At 48.0% G+C, this 17,760-nt stretch overlaps 1 protein-coding gene across 4 annotated transcripts in view; it reads left to right on the top strand.

Annotated features, from left to right (window-relative positions):
• The first annotated feature begins 1,887 nt into the window (after window positions 1-1,887).
• The window catches only part of PRICKLE3 (prickle planar cell polarity protein 3), a 35,450-nt gene continuing 19,577 nt past the window's right edge, over window positions 1,888-17,760 (top strand). For 2 of the 4 annotated variants that reach the window (XM_033173092.1, XM_033173090.1), the window contains exons 1-3: window positions 2,125-2,257; window positions 12,314-12,399; window positions 14,377-14,560. In XM_033173092.1, coding sequence (XP_033028983.1) covers window positions 2,216-2,257; window positions 12,314-12,399; window positions 14,377-14,560 — 312 coding nt within the window. In that variant the 5' untranslated portion in view covers window positions 2,125-2,215. Of the gene's footprint in view, window positions 1,933-2,124; window positions 2,258-6,086; window positions 6,106-12,313; window positions 12,400-14,376; window positions 14,561-17,760 lie in introns of those variants that run through there. The other 2 variants (XM_033173091.1, XM_033173093.1) reach the window with 2 other exon arrangements.

Genomic DNA, 17,760 nt, shown 5'->3' with positions numbered 1-17,760 from the left:
GTCCATCCAACTCCAAGACTGCCCAACAAATCTGCTGGTGATGACAGTAGTTGTTGTTGTTCAGTCGTTCAGTCGTGTCCGACTCTTCGTGACCCCATGGACCAGAGCACGCCAGGCACACCTATCCTTCACTGCCTCTCGCAGTTTGGCCAAACTCATGTTAGTAGTTTGGGGAACACTGTCCAACCATCTCATCCTCTGTCGTCCCCTTCTCCTTGTGCCCTCCATCTTTCCCAACATCAGGGTCTTTTCCAGGGAGTCTTCTCTTCTCATGAGGTGGCCAAAGTACTGGAGCCTCAACTTCAGGATCTGTCCTTCTAGTGAGCACTCAGGGCTGATTTCTTTGAGAATGGATAGGTTTGATCTTCTCTGCAGTCCATGGGACTCTCAAGAGTCTCCTCCAGCACCATAATTCAAAAGCATCAATTCTTCGGCGATCAGCCTTCTTTATGGTCCAGCTCTCACTTCCGTACATACTACTGGGAAACCAAAGCTTTAACTATAAGGACCTTTGTCGGCAAGGTGATGTCTTTGCTTTAAGATGCTGTCTAGGTTTGTCATTGCTTTTCTCCCAAGAAGCAGGCGTCTTCTAATTTCGTGACTGCTGTCACATCTGCCAGTGATCATGGAACCCAAGACAAGTGAAATCTCTCACTGCCTCCATTTCTTCCCCTTCTATTGCCAGCAGGTGATGGGACCAGTGGCCATGATCTTAGTTTTTTTGATGTTGAGCTTCAGACCCTCTGACAGTAGTAGGATGATACCAAATATGAATTATCTCCCACAGAGGAAGGGGTTTGCTATCTTCAGGTAACCTGCAGGCCTGCAAGATGGAATTTAAAATTATACTCCCCAAGATGTTTTATTCACCAGTTATAATGGCATCCATTAGCAAATCTAGGCTTGCTCGCCTCCTTTGTTTTACTATGCTCAAGTACGAATATGGGCTATAATAAGTATATACTTAAACTTGGCTGCAGAAGAGCAGTTACACTGGCAAGTCTCCAAATGATGCCACTTTGGTAACTAGCCCAGACTTGGTAGGATTGCATAAACGTCTCACTTGTGCTACTGTGATAGTAATTGTCTTAGATCTTCCCCCACTCTTTGTTATTAGAGTCCACAGTCACAGAGCTGGAGAAGAAGCTCTCTCCCAGGTACACTAAAATCAAATATACTGGTCCTACTATAATTGAAATTTGCTCGGTAAACACTGAGATATCTTCTAAAGGGCCTTATCTGTTTTTGTGTGTGTGTCTATAGCCAAAATTTGACTCTGAATTTGTTTACCTTCATGTTGCAAATTAAGCAGGAGAGAATTAAAATTAATAAGCGATTAGCCTAGCTACTCGGTTGTGCCGCACTGGCACGTTGTTAGGGGCCAAGGGCTAAAGCAATCAAACTGAACGAAACATCTTTATACTGTAGTCTGTAGGTAAGAGCCGAGGAGGCCCGTAAAAAAAGGCATGGATGGAAGAGGGCAGGTGCCTTGTTCTAAAGCGGTGGGTGAAGGAGTGGCTGGGGGTCTGGATAGGAAGAATGTGGCAGGGAGGCCAGAGGAAGGGGAAACGGATGGCGCTGATAGGAAGTGACAGCAGCGGGCACAGAAAGGGTGCGGGGAAGGGGTTTAAAGAGGGTGATGGATGGGAGGTGACAGCGGGAAAGGACGGGGCTGGAGGGACTGGAGGGGTCCCGGCGGCTGCAGAAACCCAGGCTAGCTTGGTGGCGCAATGCAAAGCCACTTGCTCCTGCCCCCCCGCTACTCGGGGGTTCAATCCTGCATGGTGGGTGGCCCCCCCTGACCTCTTTCCGGGAGGCCACCCCACCGCGCGCGCAGAGGTCGCAGGAGGATCGCTCGCTGGATCCTTTTGCGCTCCTGTTCGGCTGCAGAGCCTCGCCATGCGCGACTCCAGCAGCAAACTGGAGAAGCCGGTAGGAGGAGAGCGGCGCGCGGAGAGGGAGAAGGCGATCCTGCGGGGAGGAAGGACGACGAGGAGGAGGAGGGACGGGGAGCCCTGCTGCGTGTAGCAGGGAAGGCGAAGGGGCGGGCCCGGGTGTCTGGCGGCGGGGAGGGAGGGATCGGAACGCAGCACCCCTCCCCTGGGGAGGGAAGAGCAACGCCGCCGCCGCCGTCGCCGCCGCAGCGCCCGGGCGCAAAGCGGGAGCCTGGAGGTGGCCGAGTCGCCCGGGCGCTGGAGACGGCGGGATCGGGGCCATGTTTCAGCGCGGGTCGCGGCGGCGTCGATCCACCCGAGCCGTGAGTCTCTCTCCCTGCGGAGGCGGCGGGGAGCCGGAGCCAGCCTGCCGGGACACCGACGAGGCCCGCGCCGGTGCAGCGCTCGCTGGCGAGGAAGGGGCGGGAGGGCCAAAAGGGGAAAGGGGTTTATTCGGAGGGCGGAGAAGGGGGTCCCTAAGGGGCGTTGCTACCCCCCCATTTCCTCTCCCCAAGGGCTAGTTGCCTCCGAGGGAATCGGGACCTCAGAAGAAGAGCCCCTGTGCCGGATCAGACCCGAGGCCTGTCTCGCCCGGCATCCTGTTCCTTACAGGAGGCGACCCCCCAAGCCGGACGGGAGCGCAGCCGGCCTCTCCAGCGACTGCTGCTCCCAGGAGGCTGCTTCTGAGCTCCTTCGTGGCCAGTGGCCATGGGTCGATTTATTCTCCATGCACTGGCCTGATCCTTTTAAAAAAGCCACCTTGGTGGTCACCACCACGTGTTGTGGTAGTGCATTCCAGTGTGGGAAGCAGAATTTCCTCTTGTCTGTCGCGAATCTCCCTCCCTTCATTTTATAATAGAGGGAGAAAAGCTTGTTTCTATCCACTGACTCCATGCTAGGTGTAATTTTATATACCTGTGTTATATCCCCAACCCATACTCACCTTTTTTTTTCCAACCCCCAAACTCTGCTCTCCTGTCCTCTGATCATCTTGGATTAGCACCTTTCTGCATTCCTCTTCCAACCCTGCCAAATCCTTTTTTGAGTTTTTGCAACTTGAATTATACACCGTATTCCCAGTGTAGTTCTACCATAGGCTTGCATCTTCAGTATTGACAGTTTATTTTTCAGTTTCTTTCCTTATGATTCCCTAAGGCGGAATTCACCCTTTTCACAGCTGCCACATGTTAAGCCAGCCATTTTCACTGACCTATCCTTCACAACCCTTACAGCCTCTTTTGGGGTCTGGGCATCACTATTTCCAGACCCCAAATAAGTTAAGTGCAATTAGGATTTTTGGAGAAACTTTGTGGAAAACCGTATAAAAACCCAAGTACACAGTTTTCCCGCATTTACTCAAAGTATATCTTCTACAAATATTTGTTGCACCTTTGAAGAACTCTAGGAGGATAATGAGACAGGACTTTCCTTTGCAGAAGCCGTGCTGATTCTTCTTCAGAAAGGCTTTTCTCTATTATGCTTGATAAGCTTATTTTTTAATAATTTCTGCAAATTTACCCAGAACAGATGTTAGGGCTAATCTGCAGGTACAGAGGTCAATTCTAGGGAGAAGTTAAAGACAGAAATTTCATATTGAGTTCTTCAGAACTTTTAGGTGGATACCATCTGGGTTCCGCATTGTGCTAAGTTTTAATTGTTACTCAGGCTTCAGCTCTAGTTCACGACCCAGCCTTGCTGGGAAAAAGCCACTTCCAGGTATAGGTGCTCACTTTGGCACTGACATATTGCGAGAATTTTTAAAAGGACTGTGTACCATAAATAAGGCTTTTTCTATGGCTGCGAGGTCGTGCAATAGGGCCTCCTCTGTCTTGTGCTTCAGAAGAAGCTATGGGATACGGGAGTTACACGAGATTGGCTGTGAAAAGCCATCTAGTTTGGAGGTAAAGGTATAAGGGTTTAGTGGGACACTGAGGTACAGGGCGTATGTGTTGTAAGATTTTCATTAAAGGGTTGCTACAAGATGTCGGGGTCTAACTGGGGCAATAATGGGTTCAGTGGGCCCCTGTGTTGTGCCATTGAGCACAGGCAATCCCAATAGGCAATTGCAGAGGAGGTATGTATGGCACCAGGATCTCTTCCTCGCTCCGACTTGTCTAAGGACCAGAGAAGATAGCTGTGAGAAAGGTTGAGGCCTAGACGTTCCCTAGAGCAGTACGGACCCTTGTGGGATAACATGTTGTCCAACTCATGGAAGGACTGCCGCTGCAGAAAATGCTGTCGGTTCCTGTGTTCCTTGGTTTGGTGGGGTGTGTGACCATGCACACCCTATAGAAACTAAGCTGTGGTTGATGACTTGAGGGAATTCTGATGAGAATTGTTGTAGCTGTTACCCAAGGTGATTATAATGGCTTACTCTGGGGTGCCAGGTCCCTCTAAGGCCCTAAAGAGGTGCTATGTTGTACTGTGTTGCAGAGTCCTCAAAAAGAGTTCATGAAGCAGCTCATGGACAGTGCTTGGGATACTTGCAAAGAATGTTATAGAGAGGCTTTTGGTTTGATGCAGGAAGACTGTTCTTAAACAAAGCATATTTTAAGGACCAGACTAGCTATTCCTAACCCTCCAGGATGTTGCTGGACTACAGTGCACATCAATCCTGGCCATCATGGCTAGTTGGTCAAGGATTATGGAAGTTGTAGTTCAACAACTCCTGTAGGGGCGCCATGTTGCCTACCGCTGCCTTAAGAGATCCTGGGTGTGCATTCTTACGGCTTTAAAAGAAATGTCTGGAGTGGGCCATGCAAGAGTAAAGTCAGCTTACTTGAGGACTGCAGCAAATTTACTTTCAGTGTAAATGGTTTGGTCCCTGCCTACATCTAAAGCGCGCACACCTCCACACCTATGTCCATCATGACCAATAACCAAGAGTGTCTGCCTTGCACATACCACCACTTGTACCTACAATTTGAGCAGCAGGCAACGGCATGTGGATTGATGATTGCGTGGGGCCACTTCTTCCTGAAGACAGCACCAGAGACAATGCTAACCTTTGTTTTGTGGGCAAGGTGGGGAAGCAGTCGGTGGCTGGAATATGAAAGTGTTTATTTTAATACATTTAAATATGCTGCATGTTCCTATGAAACACTGCCTTTAGTTGTTTTTATATCTAGCATATAAACATATTCTTGACATATCAGTGCTCTGAAATCGGAAGTATCTGAGAAGTGTGCATGCACACGAATCTCATACCAGGAACAAACTCAGTTGGTCTCTAAGGTGCTACTAGAAAGAATTTCGATTTTGTTCTGAAATCTGAGACTTATAGGCAAGGTACATAGGAACTTTTCCTCTACAGTACTGGATCAGGCCATTAGCCCATCAGGCCAGTATTGTCCACAACTGATTGACGGTGGCTCTCAAGGCCTAAAAAGAAACAATGAATTGTGTGTATGTGCTGGAGCTGTGGAGCATAATGTTGCCAAGATGATCCAAAATGCTTTGGGTTCAGTTCCAGGGCTCACGAGGGATTCTGTGGGTCTCTGAGCTTCTGGAGCTTCTACAAAAATTACAGGGTTTCGTCTCTTCAGTTCCTGTTTTGCAGAGGATATACGTCTTGTCCCTAAATCTTGCCGCTATGGCTGACACTGAGTTTTCCCAATGTATGGATTGTGTTGTTCTTATAGCATTCGTATCCACTTAGTCAAGTGGCATGACACTCTTGACACTAAATGAGTTAACAGGCAAGTAACGTTTAAAATTGTCTCTGTGTGCAATTCATTACTGGCATCCGACCCTGCCCTGTTGTTGTTGTTGGGGTCTGCAGCACAGGAAGAGGCGATTTATCTCTTCCTGCTGCAGCTCCTGCAAACTCCCTATCCCCACCCAGTGACTGCAAAGCTTGGGGGGTGGGGAGTGAAATTCCCACTGGTGCTATTAACTTCTCTTCAGCTGGAGTCTGGAGATGAGGACTAAGGAGTTAAACCAAAGGCTTAATGGAAGAGGTGGGTTTGCCAGAAGGAGGTGGAAAGGCGGCAGGTTGTGTGTGAGAGGGAGGGATTTCCTCCACCAAGGCCTAAGGGGCAAAGGGAGAATGGGCGGAGGTGTTTAAGAGAGCAGGTAACTTTTCGGCAGCTAACCCCAAAGTCCGTGGAGTCAGAGGAGTGAAGATCGCAGCTGGCAGGGATCTCTCCAGACGCAAAGGCAGGGAAATAAGGTGGGAAAGAGAAATCAAGCCTGTGGAGGTTGGGTTTGGGGTGACGGGGGAACTCTGTGCTGCTCCTGAAGAAGACAAACCGAGGCAATATACAGCAAGGTTCCTTTGCTGGAGCGCCCGAAGGAGATGATGCACCAGACGGGGTCAGCCAGTAAGGAAATATGAAGGTTGTGTTGACAAGAGAAGGCTCCCCTGTAGCCATGGCAAACAGATGTGGAGATGCTGTCATCTCAGGGCCTTCTTCGGGTGGGACTTATTGCAAGACCCCTTAGCAGGAGAGCTAGGGCGGTATTCAGCCAAGTTTTACTCAGAGCAGCCCTTTGCAATTAATGCGTCTAACTTAATTTCAGTGGGTCTACACTAATTAAGACTTAGTTAACGCTCACCTGTAGCCCTTAATTTGTTGTGCTCATGTCCCAGAGTTGGGGTGTCCATGGGAGTGGAGGTTTCTGTTGTTTTCCTGGCCTTGCCTCTGCCCCCCTTTGGGTGTGGATTGGGGACCAGGTTTGTTTAACTCTCTGACTGGCCATCCCGGATGACCTGGTTTTCCCTGTTTGAGAGCAGGTCCAGGTTAGGTGCACACCTCTTGTTGGTTCTGAGGCCTTGGGGCTGGACGGTGCAGTTCGGCGCTGCAGTGGACACCTTTTGTGGGTGCATATAAAACTCCAACCCCCCATGATTGCCACCCCAACGGGGCCACCTGTTGATTGTCCCGCTCCCTACTTCTCTGTTTCCACTCCTTTTCTTGGCACGTAGGTGTGGGTTTGAGGCAAGATATTGGCGGGCGGGCGGAGATCCAAACCTCAAGGTGAAATTGGGTCCAGAGACTCACAAAATTGTTTGTGTAGGTGTAGAATGGGTGCTGGTGGGTGGGTCGAGATTGAGCAAGAGAAAAGATAGAGAGATTGTGTAGGAGCAGGAGTTCAATAGGGTTCTCTGTCTATATTGTACAATTTGTAAATCGGCGCAACACTGCAGTTGAGAACTCCGCAGACCCAAATCCTGTCCTAACAGATCAGGAGAAGTATTTCCCTTTCAGTTAACACTGGGATTATTTAAGGCATTTTGGGGTCATGCCGGGCCATGGGGTGGGTGGAGGGCTGGTGGGATTGTCACAGGTGAAGGGGTTCTTGAACAGCGAGCAAACTGTTGTGTGGGAGAAAGCATAGGGGTCGTATATGATGTATCCCGAATCTGGGATTTGGGGAGGTGGGGGTGAGGGGAGATTGCTTATTACGTCAGTCCTGGCAGATTTGATTTCCCAAAGCTGCATCTGATGAAATAGATCTCCTCCCCCTTCCTTGAAATCCCTTCTAAGCTGCAGGAGGATGGGTAGTTGGCAGATGTGAGGGGGAAAGAATAATCTTGCTTGTGGGTACTGTGCACTCTCTCCAGCACCACGTAATAAGTTTTGGACACAGTTTTGCTTCTTCCTGGTGGGGCTGTCACCTTTTCGTTTCAAAAACCTTACCTCTGTGGGCATGGGTAAGGGGGCCTTTCCCTGAGCAGATAAATACTGTATATATTATAGAAGAATCAAAGGGTCACAGTTGTTCCTCTATGAACGGGCAGTTCCCTTCCGGTGGCAAGTTGTTTTTAAAGTTGCTACAACGGCAGAGCCTTTGAGCATATGCAGAGTGCTCCCCCACACTGAAGGGCGCACTCTTCTGTTGAGAACAGGTTCGTAACAACACACGCGTTTAACACACAAATGATCATTTGCTTTTGTATCTTTATGCTATGGCAACAGACTGAAATTCTGGTAGATGGGTAAAAATTCTGGCCAGGTAGAGATCGTGGTTCCCTAGTTTGCTTTTACTTACTTTAAAAGTTTTGTGATGCCTTTCCACAGCTTGAGATGGGTCACATTTTTTTTTTTAAATGAGAACAATATAAAGTCGACAGCAGGTAGTTAAAAGTGAAACTTCAGACTGGGGGGGGGCGGGTGTCCAGGGGTGCCAGGAATATTTTACCGAAGCTCCAAAGCTAGCCTGTTCTACTGCCTCCATCTTGATTCTGTTGTGCTCGGTTTGCCCTTTTTTCCAAAGGGATTTTTTCCCCCTGCCCAGTTTCCAGGCACTGCTTCAGCAATTTTTGCCTTGGGGGAAGTGGGAGCGGCTTCTGGCACCTTCTCTCCCCCCCCCCTCCACCTTCCTGGTGTGTCATCTCTCCTCTCTTTAGCTGTTCATTGGCGCAAGGAAACCCACACCAAAGAGGCAAGACGGATGAAAAGTTAGGAAAGTTCTTGTTCCACATCGAGGCCTTTCCACTTTTACCCTGTTTCTTCCCCCCCCCCCCAATTATTATTTTTTAAGGCACTTTGCTGCCCACTTTCTCAGCCACCTGCGGTGGCAGGAAGCCAACATCTGGCCTGTTTATTATGTCTTGTTGAGCTGAGCTGAGGCAGGTCCTGGCCTGTGGGTGGCTTCCGGCATCCAAATGAAGTTACGCTTCTCCCACAGTGCCTTGCTGCTCTCAGACAGGAATTTGCTTCCTTACAAATCCTTCTTTAGGCCAAAGTGCAGACAGGATTTCACCCACGAGTCTCCGGCTGCTGTGGTTAACAATAATAATAATAATACCGTGTTTCTCCTAAAATAAGACACCGTCTTATATTTTTTTTGGCTCAACAAAACACAGTATGGCTTATTTTCAGGGGACGTCTTATTTTAACCGCGTCGCATCGGTACGCTGCATAGCCACGCCTCTCCAGGCTGTTTTAATGGGAGGTACCACGTCACTATGGCCTATTTTCAGGGTATGGCTTATTTTTGGGGAACGGCTTATATTTCGCAAATGCATAGAAATCCTGCTATGGCTTATTTTATGGCTATGTCTTATTTTAGGAGAAACAGGGTAATAATAATAATAATAATAATAATAATAATAATAATAATAATAATTTATTATTTATACCCCACCCATCCAGCTGGGTTTCCCCAGCCACTCTGGGCGGCTTCCAACAAAATATTAAAATACAATAGTCTGTTAAACATTAAAAGCTTCCCTAAACAGGGCTGCCTTCAGATGTCTTCTAAAAGTCTGGTAGTTGGTTTTCTCTTTGACATCTGGTGGGAGGGCGTTCCACAGGGCAGGTGCCACTACCGAGAAGGCCCTCTGCCTGGTTCCCTGTAACTTGGCTTCTCGCAGCGAGGGAACCACCAGAAGGCCCTTGGTGCTGCACCTCAGTGTCCGGGCAGAACGATGGGGGTGGAGACGCTCCTTCAGGTATACTGGACCGAGGCCGTTTAGAGCTTTAAAGGTCAGCACCAACACTTTGAATTGTGCTCGGAAACGTACTGGGAGCCAATGTAGGTCTTTCAAGACCGGTGTTATGTGATCTCGGTGGCTGCTCCCAGTCACCAGTCTAGCTGCCGCATTCTGGATTAGTTGTAGTTTCCGGGTCACCTTCAAAGGTAGCCCCACATAGAGCACATTGCAGTAGTCCAAGTGAGAGAGCATGCACCACTCTGGCGAGACAGATAGGGTCTCAGCCTGTGTACCAGATGGAGCTGGTAAGCAGCTGCCCTGGACACAGAATTGACCTGCACCTCCATGTACAGCTGTGAGTCCAAAATGACTCCCAGGCTGCGCACCTGGTCCTTCAGGGGCACAATTACCCCATTCAGAACCAGGGAGTCCTCCACACCTGCCTGCCCCCTGCCCCCCCCAAAACAGTACTTCTGTCCTGTCAGGATTCAACCTCAATCTGTTAGCCGCCATCCATCCTCCAACCGCCTCCAGACACTCACACAGGGCCTTCACCGCCTTCACTGGTTCTGATTTGAAAGAGAGGTAGAGCTGGGTATCATCTGCATATTGATGAACACCCAGCCCAACCCCCCTGATGATCTCTCCCAGCGGCTGCATGGTGGAGAGGACAGAACCCTGAGGCACCCCACAAGTGAGAGCCCAAGGGTCTGAACACTCACCCCCCCCCCACTTCTGAACAGGGCCGATATTGCCATCAACAAACGTGCGGGCATCCTGATTTTGGAAGCACCTGTCCATGTTGGTAGAGACCCCTGTCACTGGGGCCGCAGTCAAGGGACCTTGTAGAAATGTCTCTAAGCTTAAGATGGTGCCGCCTGAAGGTTTGAAGGGCAGGCCTGAGGCCATCTGCTTTGCAAGAGCAGACCCTTGTTCCAAGAGACAGTTTAGCAGCCACAAAGTGGGTTCCGCATGAAGCTCACTGGGTTACCTTGGGCCAGTCAGTGTCTCTTAGCCCAGTGTTTTTCAACCACTGTTCCGCGGCACACTAGTGTGCCGCGAGATGTTGCCTGGTGTGCCGTGGGAAATTACTTTATATATAGTCAATATAGGCACAGAGTTAAATTTTTTAACATTTTCTAATGGTGGTGTGCCTCGTGATTTTTTTCATGAAACAAGTGTGCCTTTGCCCAAAAAAGGTTGAAAAACACTGTCTTAGCCTAACCCAGCTCACAGGGTTGTTGTGAGAAAAAAATGAGGAGGCACAGAGCCATGCACCCCAACTTTTGCTCCATGGAGAAATGATGCTGATATAAACACAGTAATTAACAAATAAATGCTAAATATCTTCTAGCTGCATTGTACCCGGCATTGGCTGAGAATTCTAAGAAAACACATTTTGTGGTTTTTTAGGAAGAATTCAACATGTAATCTTTTAACATTGTTATTCTTTGGTTATCGTTTGTTTTTTATTCAATGTTCTTTTTTTCTTTTGTATAGATGTAATAAAGTAAATAAAATTTAATTTTTTTAAAAAAGAGAATTCTAAGGAAACCCCCCCCCAAAAAAAAATCAGTGCAGTTTTGAAATCTGTGTTTTAAACCAGAGTTCCTTGATCTCAGGAACCATCATGTAAAATTTGGTTAACGCTTTCTTCGCCGCTGTACGTCCAAATGCACAGCGAGCTACCAAAATGTATAGTCGAAGATGGGAACAGTCACAAAGGCGGGGACAGCTGGTGTCAAAAGGGAACCGGTGTGTGGTTGCCGATTCCTGGTTATTCAGGATTCCTGACCGATGGGAGCAGATGGACAGAGCTGGTGTCAGTACTGGTGGTAATGGGGGTTCCATATTGATGGCAAACCATAGCGATGAGGGTGTACTGGCGAGATTGGCGGAGCTGGTGAATGGGTAGCGGTCCTGCTGATGTGTAGATGCTGAACCAAAAACAAACCCCTGTGTTGCAATAAGAACCAACCGCAACAATACAAACAGAACACGTAGGCTAATAGTTAGTAGGGAATATATAATAGAATAATGATATCATTCAAATTATAGGAATAAGCCAATACTATTGAGGTAGCTCAGTTTTGTTATCATTCATCGGTTGTATGCCTTGTATCTTATTTCCAGCTGATGAAGGCTATTACGAAACAGTAGTATCATTCTGGAGACACTGTCCTTTTGAGGCTTTTGAGATGTCTTCCATTGAAACTTTTGAAAGACTATTGTGAGACTGTCCTTAGACATCTGTTTTGAATACAGGGCTTGACGGTCCTCGCTACCACTCTGTTATATTGTACATATGAACTTTGATTGACTTATTCCTATAATTTGAATGATTGTTGTTGTTCAGTCGTTCAGTTGTGTCCGACTCTTTGTGACCCCATGGACCAGAGAACGCCAAGCACTCCTGTCTTCCACTGCCTCCTGCGCGCAGTTTGGTAAGACTCATGTTAGTAGCTTCGAGAACACTGTCCAACCATCTCGTCCTCTGTAGTCCCCCTCTCCTTGTGCCCTCCATCTTTCCCAACATCAGGGTCTTTTCCAGGGAGTCTTCTCTTCTCATGAGGTGGCCAAAGTATTGGAGCCTCAACTTCAGGATCTGCCCTTCCAGTGAGCACTCAGGGCTGATTTCTTTAAGGATGGATATATTTGATAATTTGAATGATATCATTATTCTATTATATATCCTCTACTATTAGCCTACGTGTTGTGTTTGTATTGTTGGGATGGGTAGATGCTGGCTTCCGGGTGGGAATGTTCACTATCATAATAATGCTAACAATTTTAGTATTTATGCCCTCCTATCTGGTTGGGTTTCCCCAGCCACTCTGGGCGGCTTACAGCATCTTTAAAAAACATAATAAAATATCGAGCATTAAAAACTTCCCGATACAGGGCTGTATAGGGTATTATCTGGTGATACTGGTAAGTGTGGATGTTGGTGCTACTGATGTTTCTGCGGCTGAATTCTTGCATCTCTGTCCCACACCAGCTGCCTGAGGTGGAGGACCCTGACCGGGGCCAACCGTGTCAGAGGTGCGGAGAGCAGTGCCCAGGCTTCCTAGTGCATGGATGGAGGTAGGAGAATGTGCTGCCCCTCCCTCCTCTGTGTGATTCCCCCCCCAACTGTCTCCATGTTTATTGGACCTCTAGGGATTATTTGTGCTGTGTTGCCCTCCTTTACCATGGGTTGTATCCAGCTGGGTCCCTTCTCTCACTTGATACCTCCCATGCTGCTTCGAAGGCTCCCCAACCCCCTGTTGGCACATTTTGGGGAGGTGGGCTGCAGAAGGAAAGGGGAGAATTGGCAAAAATGGCCTCTCCCCCCCCCAGCTGTCCATGGAAGCCTCCGCTGGATCCAAGAGCCTTCTATGGGCAGAGAAACACAGTTGGATCCAAACCCCTGTGGATCCACACCCTTTTCAGTCTTTCAGGCTGCCACCCCCTTTCTAGGGAGTAAGTCCCATTGAACATGGCAGGATGGATTTCTGAGCAAGAATCTCTTTCCTCCCTCTCTACCTTGCTGATTTGATTCGCTCTGTCTTGCACGCCTTTCATTCCTCCCGTCTTGTACTTAGCGCCCTGCCTGCTGCCCCTCAAGCCTTTCTGAACAGAAATCTAGATACGCAAGTTAAAACCTTGCCCCCTTTCCTCCTGTCACTTTGGATTCTCCTTATTTCACATCCTTATTCGTAGCTCTAATTTGTCCCTTGCCTCTCTGTTCACATTCATCTCTTCTCTTTTCCTCTTGCAGACACATCACTCCAGACTCATTTTTCCTCTCTCTTTCACATTCAGCCTCCCCCCTTCCTAAAAAAAAATTGAATTGCAGCAGGAAAGCAGTGGAGTGGAAGAGCCTTTCCTTTCTGTCTCTTTCCATCACTCGCTCCGTTTCCGCCCGCCCCCTGCCCCCCACCCTGGCGTAGCCCCCATCCCGCATCGTTCATTGTCCTCGTTCATTTCCAGGCGCTTGTCACACAGCTGCCTTGCTGTGGTCTTGCTGCCCGCAGAGACTGTAAGACTCTCTCCCCTTCCTCTCTCTCTAATGAGCTGATGGCCCCGTTTTGCAGGAGGAGCACAGCCTGCAGTTGGGGGCCCTTTTTACCCCACACCTGCATTCCCGTTTTGTGGGGCTGGAGTAATTCTCATGATGAACATTCGTGCTTAACAGCACGATTTGGGGTGGGAAGTAAGTGTGGTCTGTGTCATTCGCAGTGCAGGCTCCGTGGTAAAACACAAACGTGGGAACATGCACTGTAAGCTGTCCTTGGGGGATTTGCATGAAGGAGTGGGGCAGAAATGCCTATAATAAATAACCAAAAAATGAACTTGGTATGGAGTAAGGATGAATAAGCAGAGTGGTCCCCCACCACCCTGCTTTCTCCACATCGTAAAGTTTGAACATATCAAGCAGGGTATAAATAAATTATTATTATTATTATTATTATTATTATTATTATTATTATTATTATTATTATTTATTACAGTGGTGCCCCGCTAGACGAAAATAATTCGTTCTGTGAAAATTTTCGTCTAGCGGGTTTTTCGTCTAGCGAAGCGGCAATGACAGCCGCGCTTTCGCTAGACGAAAAAAAAAGACGAAAAAATTTCGTCTTGCGAGGCAGCCCCATAGACTTTTTCGTCTAGCGGGGCTGCCTTCCGCTAGACGAATGCCTTCGTCTAGCGAGTTTTTCATCTTGCGAGGCATTCGTCTAGCGGGGCACCACTGTATTATTATTATGATTATTATTATGATTATTATTTAGGCTACTCAAACATCCTGTTTCCCCCTTACAACTGGTGGTTACAGAGACTTTTCAGGTCTCTGCCTTTGTGTAGACTTGGTGCACCTTGTAGATTTATCAGGATTGTGTCTCTTAGGGCTCAACAGGTGGGCGAGTTATGGCAAAGCGTTGAGGAGCAGCGCCTGCCTATTGTGTTAAGAGGATCTTGAGGCAGCAGTAGAGCTGTGCTGGGCGGCTTGGTTGCCTCAGGGTCTAGGTGGTGTTTGGGGACTGTATCCCTGGAGGCCTTTCGTTTTCCCTTCCTCTGCAGGAAGATCTGCCAACACTGCAAGTGCCCAAGGGAGGAGCATGCGGTGCGCATGGCGCCCGTCGACCTGGAGAGGATGATGTGCCGCCTCATCTCTGACTTCCAGCGCCACTCGATCTCAGACGACGACTCTGGCTGCGCCTCTGAGGAATACGCCTGGGTGCCCCCAGGACTCAAGCCTGAGCAGGTAAAGCTAGAGCGTCGTCTGCACCAGGGTCCCTTGGGGATCCAGGATTTCTTTAAAATTATTCGCAAACAAATAATAGGCTCGTTATTGAATCACCGTACTTTTCTGTGTATAAGACACATGCTAAAAAGTAGGGGTCGTCTTATACATGCATAGTGCATAGGGTGGACGTTTGATTGGTTGCTGCCGAGGCTGTCAGCAGCAATTGTGCATGTTATTGGTTGCTGCGTCAAAGGTGTTATTGATTGGCTGACGCTCCGGCAGTTGGGCGGGTGATTGGCAGCTTCTGCCGGCGATGGAACAGACGGGAGGTGGATTTTGCGACGCACGCGGGTGATCCCCCTAAAAAAATCTCAACAACCCTGGGCAGTCCTCTGCCAAAAAAGCTGAACAACTCTGTGCCATCTCTCCCCATTTTCTTAAATTTGAGCCCCCCCCAAAATAGGGGGTGTTATACATGGAGGCGTCTTATAGACGGAAAAGTACGGTAATTTGTTGTAATGTTTATACCCTGGGGTTTTGTGTTCTCAAATGCAAAACTGTCTACTTTGGTCTCAGTTTTGTCCTAGTGTAACTGTCATGGCTCCCCCAACACACACACACACACAAAATCCGCAAGCCATAGTTTGGTGAGTGTTCTGAGAAATGTCGGCTGTCCTTGCCTTCCCATCCAACTTGAACTATAGTTCCCAGAGTTCTCAGGAAGAGGGAATGACTTCCAGAGCTAGTTTAGCTTTGTAGCATAAATTGGAGGCCTTCAAAGATGCAGTTTCATGTCACGTAGCTTTTCTCTTTGAAGGAAGTCACGGAGATAAGTGAGGAAGCGACTGGTAAATTTCAGAAGGGGTTGGGAAGGAGAAAAATATATGCTCTGTTCTGTTGGAGCCCTGTTAAGTCAAGAGGAGGCAGTTCTGATGAACCTCTCTGGGCCTTTCTGACCCAGAAGCCTTGCTACACCCTTGGCCACGTCATGATAATCTAAGATTATAATAATACCCTTTAAACTACAAGCTGTTCTCTTTGTGTTATTAAGGCTGGTTGTTAGAAGGGGGAGGGAAAAGCAGAGGCTGGTGACTATAGTAAAGAACCACACTGAGACACAAACGCTGGCCTTTGGGATCCAGGATTCCTGTTCCCCTTAAGGAGTTAAATTAGATCTACCGCCAGACAGGAGCCAATTCAACCAGGTAGGGAGTGCAAGGCAGCTGCCCTGGAGGGTAGAATTCCACAGGCTCCAGGTTAACTAGGAAAATCTTCTAGGGAGAGCCCAGTCCTCTGCCCACCCACTCAAGACATTGAGGGCTATTTGGTCTGGAGAGGGAGGGGAAATCGCCCACCCCCTTCCCTCTCATTTCATACAACTGAACGGAGGGAGAACCCCTTCCCTTAGGAACAGGTGAAAAGGAAAGTGCAGTCAGGAAAGCACTTGGGAAGGACATTCGGTATATATTTATTGCCTACCTTCGGCAGCATAAATCCTTATTCCCCCCCCCTCAAGTTTACCCTCACAATGACCCTGTGAGGCAGGCTGGGCTGAGAGATGATGACTGGCCCAAAGTCACCCAGAGAACTTTTTTTTTTTAAAGCTATTTTTTTATTAAAGCTTGAAAAACAAAGAAAAAGCAACATGCAGAAATAACATCAAATATCAAGCATTTTTTAACATAAAAACTAAAAGAAAGAAAAAGAACAGACTTCTGATTCTCCGTCTATCAGCTTAAAAAACTGATGCAAAACTCTTACTCTGTAATAACATCCGACTTGTCTACTTTCCTTAAAGTCACCCAGTGCATTTTTTTGAGTGGGTGGGGAATGGAACCCAGGGGTTGTATTGAGTGGAGGTTCTGCTCAGCATAGGTAAAGGTAAAGGGACCCCTGACCATTAGGTCCAGTCGTGTCCGACTCTGGGGTTGTGGCGCTCATCTCGCGTTACTGGCCGAGGGAGCCGACGTACAGCTTCCGGGTCATGTGGCCAGCATGACTATGCCGCTTCTGGCGAACCAGAGCAGCGCACGGAAATGCCGTTTACCTTCCCACTGGAGCAGTACTTATTTATCTACTTGCACTTTGACGTGCTTTCGAGCTACTAGGTTGGCAGGAGCAGGGACTGAGCAACGGGAGCTCACCCCGTCATGGGTATTTGAACCGCCGATCTTCTGATCGGCAAGACCTAGGCTCTGTGGTTTAACCCACAGCGCCACCCGCATCCTAGACCCGCTGAAATGAACAGACATTACTAAGTTAGGGCCATTAATAACTAGCAAATACTAATCATTATGAACATGTTCGCATGTCATGGTAAATCAGTGAATGGTTTACTGTAATACACCTACCATGCTCGCATCCAGAGAAAACAATTAAGCCAAACCAAGGATTGTGGTCTGTTTCATATCAACAAACGACAATCAATAAGCTGGAGCAAATCTTCGGTACATATCATAGTTCGTTGGGACAAAGCAAACCACAATTTCTAGTTCGGATGTAATGCTAAGCCAAGGATCTTGGTTCGTTTCCTTCCATCACAAGCAGTAAGGAGAAAGGCAGGTGCAATTCACTTAGACAATAAGCCGTGGATTATTCCTGGTTTACTATGACGTGCGAACTATGATGGGCTGTGTGTGGTATCAAAATCAGTGCAAGGATTCCCACTAGTTCAATGGGACTTTTCCCTCTTCTTCTCCCACCACACACACCCTGGACCTTCCTCAAATCTGCTCTGGGGGGTTTGGAGGGCAACCCCCAGAAGAGATTTAGGGGGCTCACAGTGGAGGTGAAGTCCTGTTGCACTGGAAGGATGGCTACATAGGATACAAGCTTCTTATCTTGCAAGGGGTAAGAATTTTTCACTGAGAGCTCATTGTTGAAAAGCAGTATATAAATGTTCCAAATAAATGGATGAAGGGTTCCCCCCCCTTTTGTCACAAGTGTTTTCCTTCTCTGACTAACCCATAATAGTGAATGGCCGCAATTTTTGTGTATTGAGAAGCGGGACTAATAGAACGCATTCAGGGACACATTTCTAGTGAGGAGAAAAACTACTTCTGTAAGATGCAAATTCAGTCCCTCCACTCATCCTCAGAGCAAAGATGACATAGGGTTGGATCCAGGCTAGCAGTGCAACCCCATAGGTATTCAGAATTGTGCCCCATTGAATTCAATGGGATCTACTCTCAGGTGAGTGAGCACAGAATTGCAGATTA

Source organism: Lacerta agilis, chromosome 16 (genome assembly GCF_009819535.1).
Source record: "Lacerta agilis isolate rLacAgi1 chromosome 16, rLacAgi1.pri, whole genome shotgun sequence".
NCBI lineage: Eukaryota > Metazoa > Chordata > Lepidosauria > Squamata > Lacertidae > Lacerta > Lacerta agilis.
The sequence above is the reverse complement of the archived record's forward strand: the minus strand, read 5'-3'. Positions and strand labels throughout refer to the sequence as shown.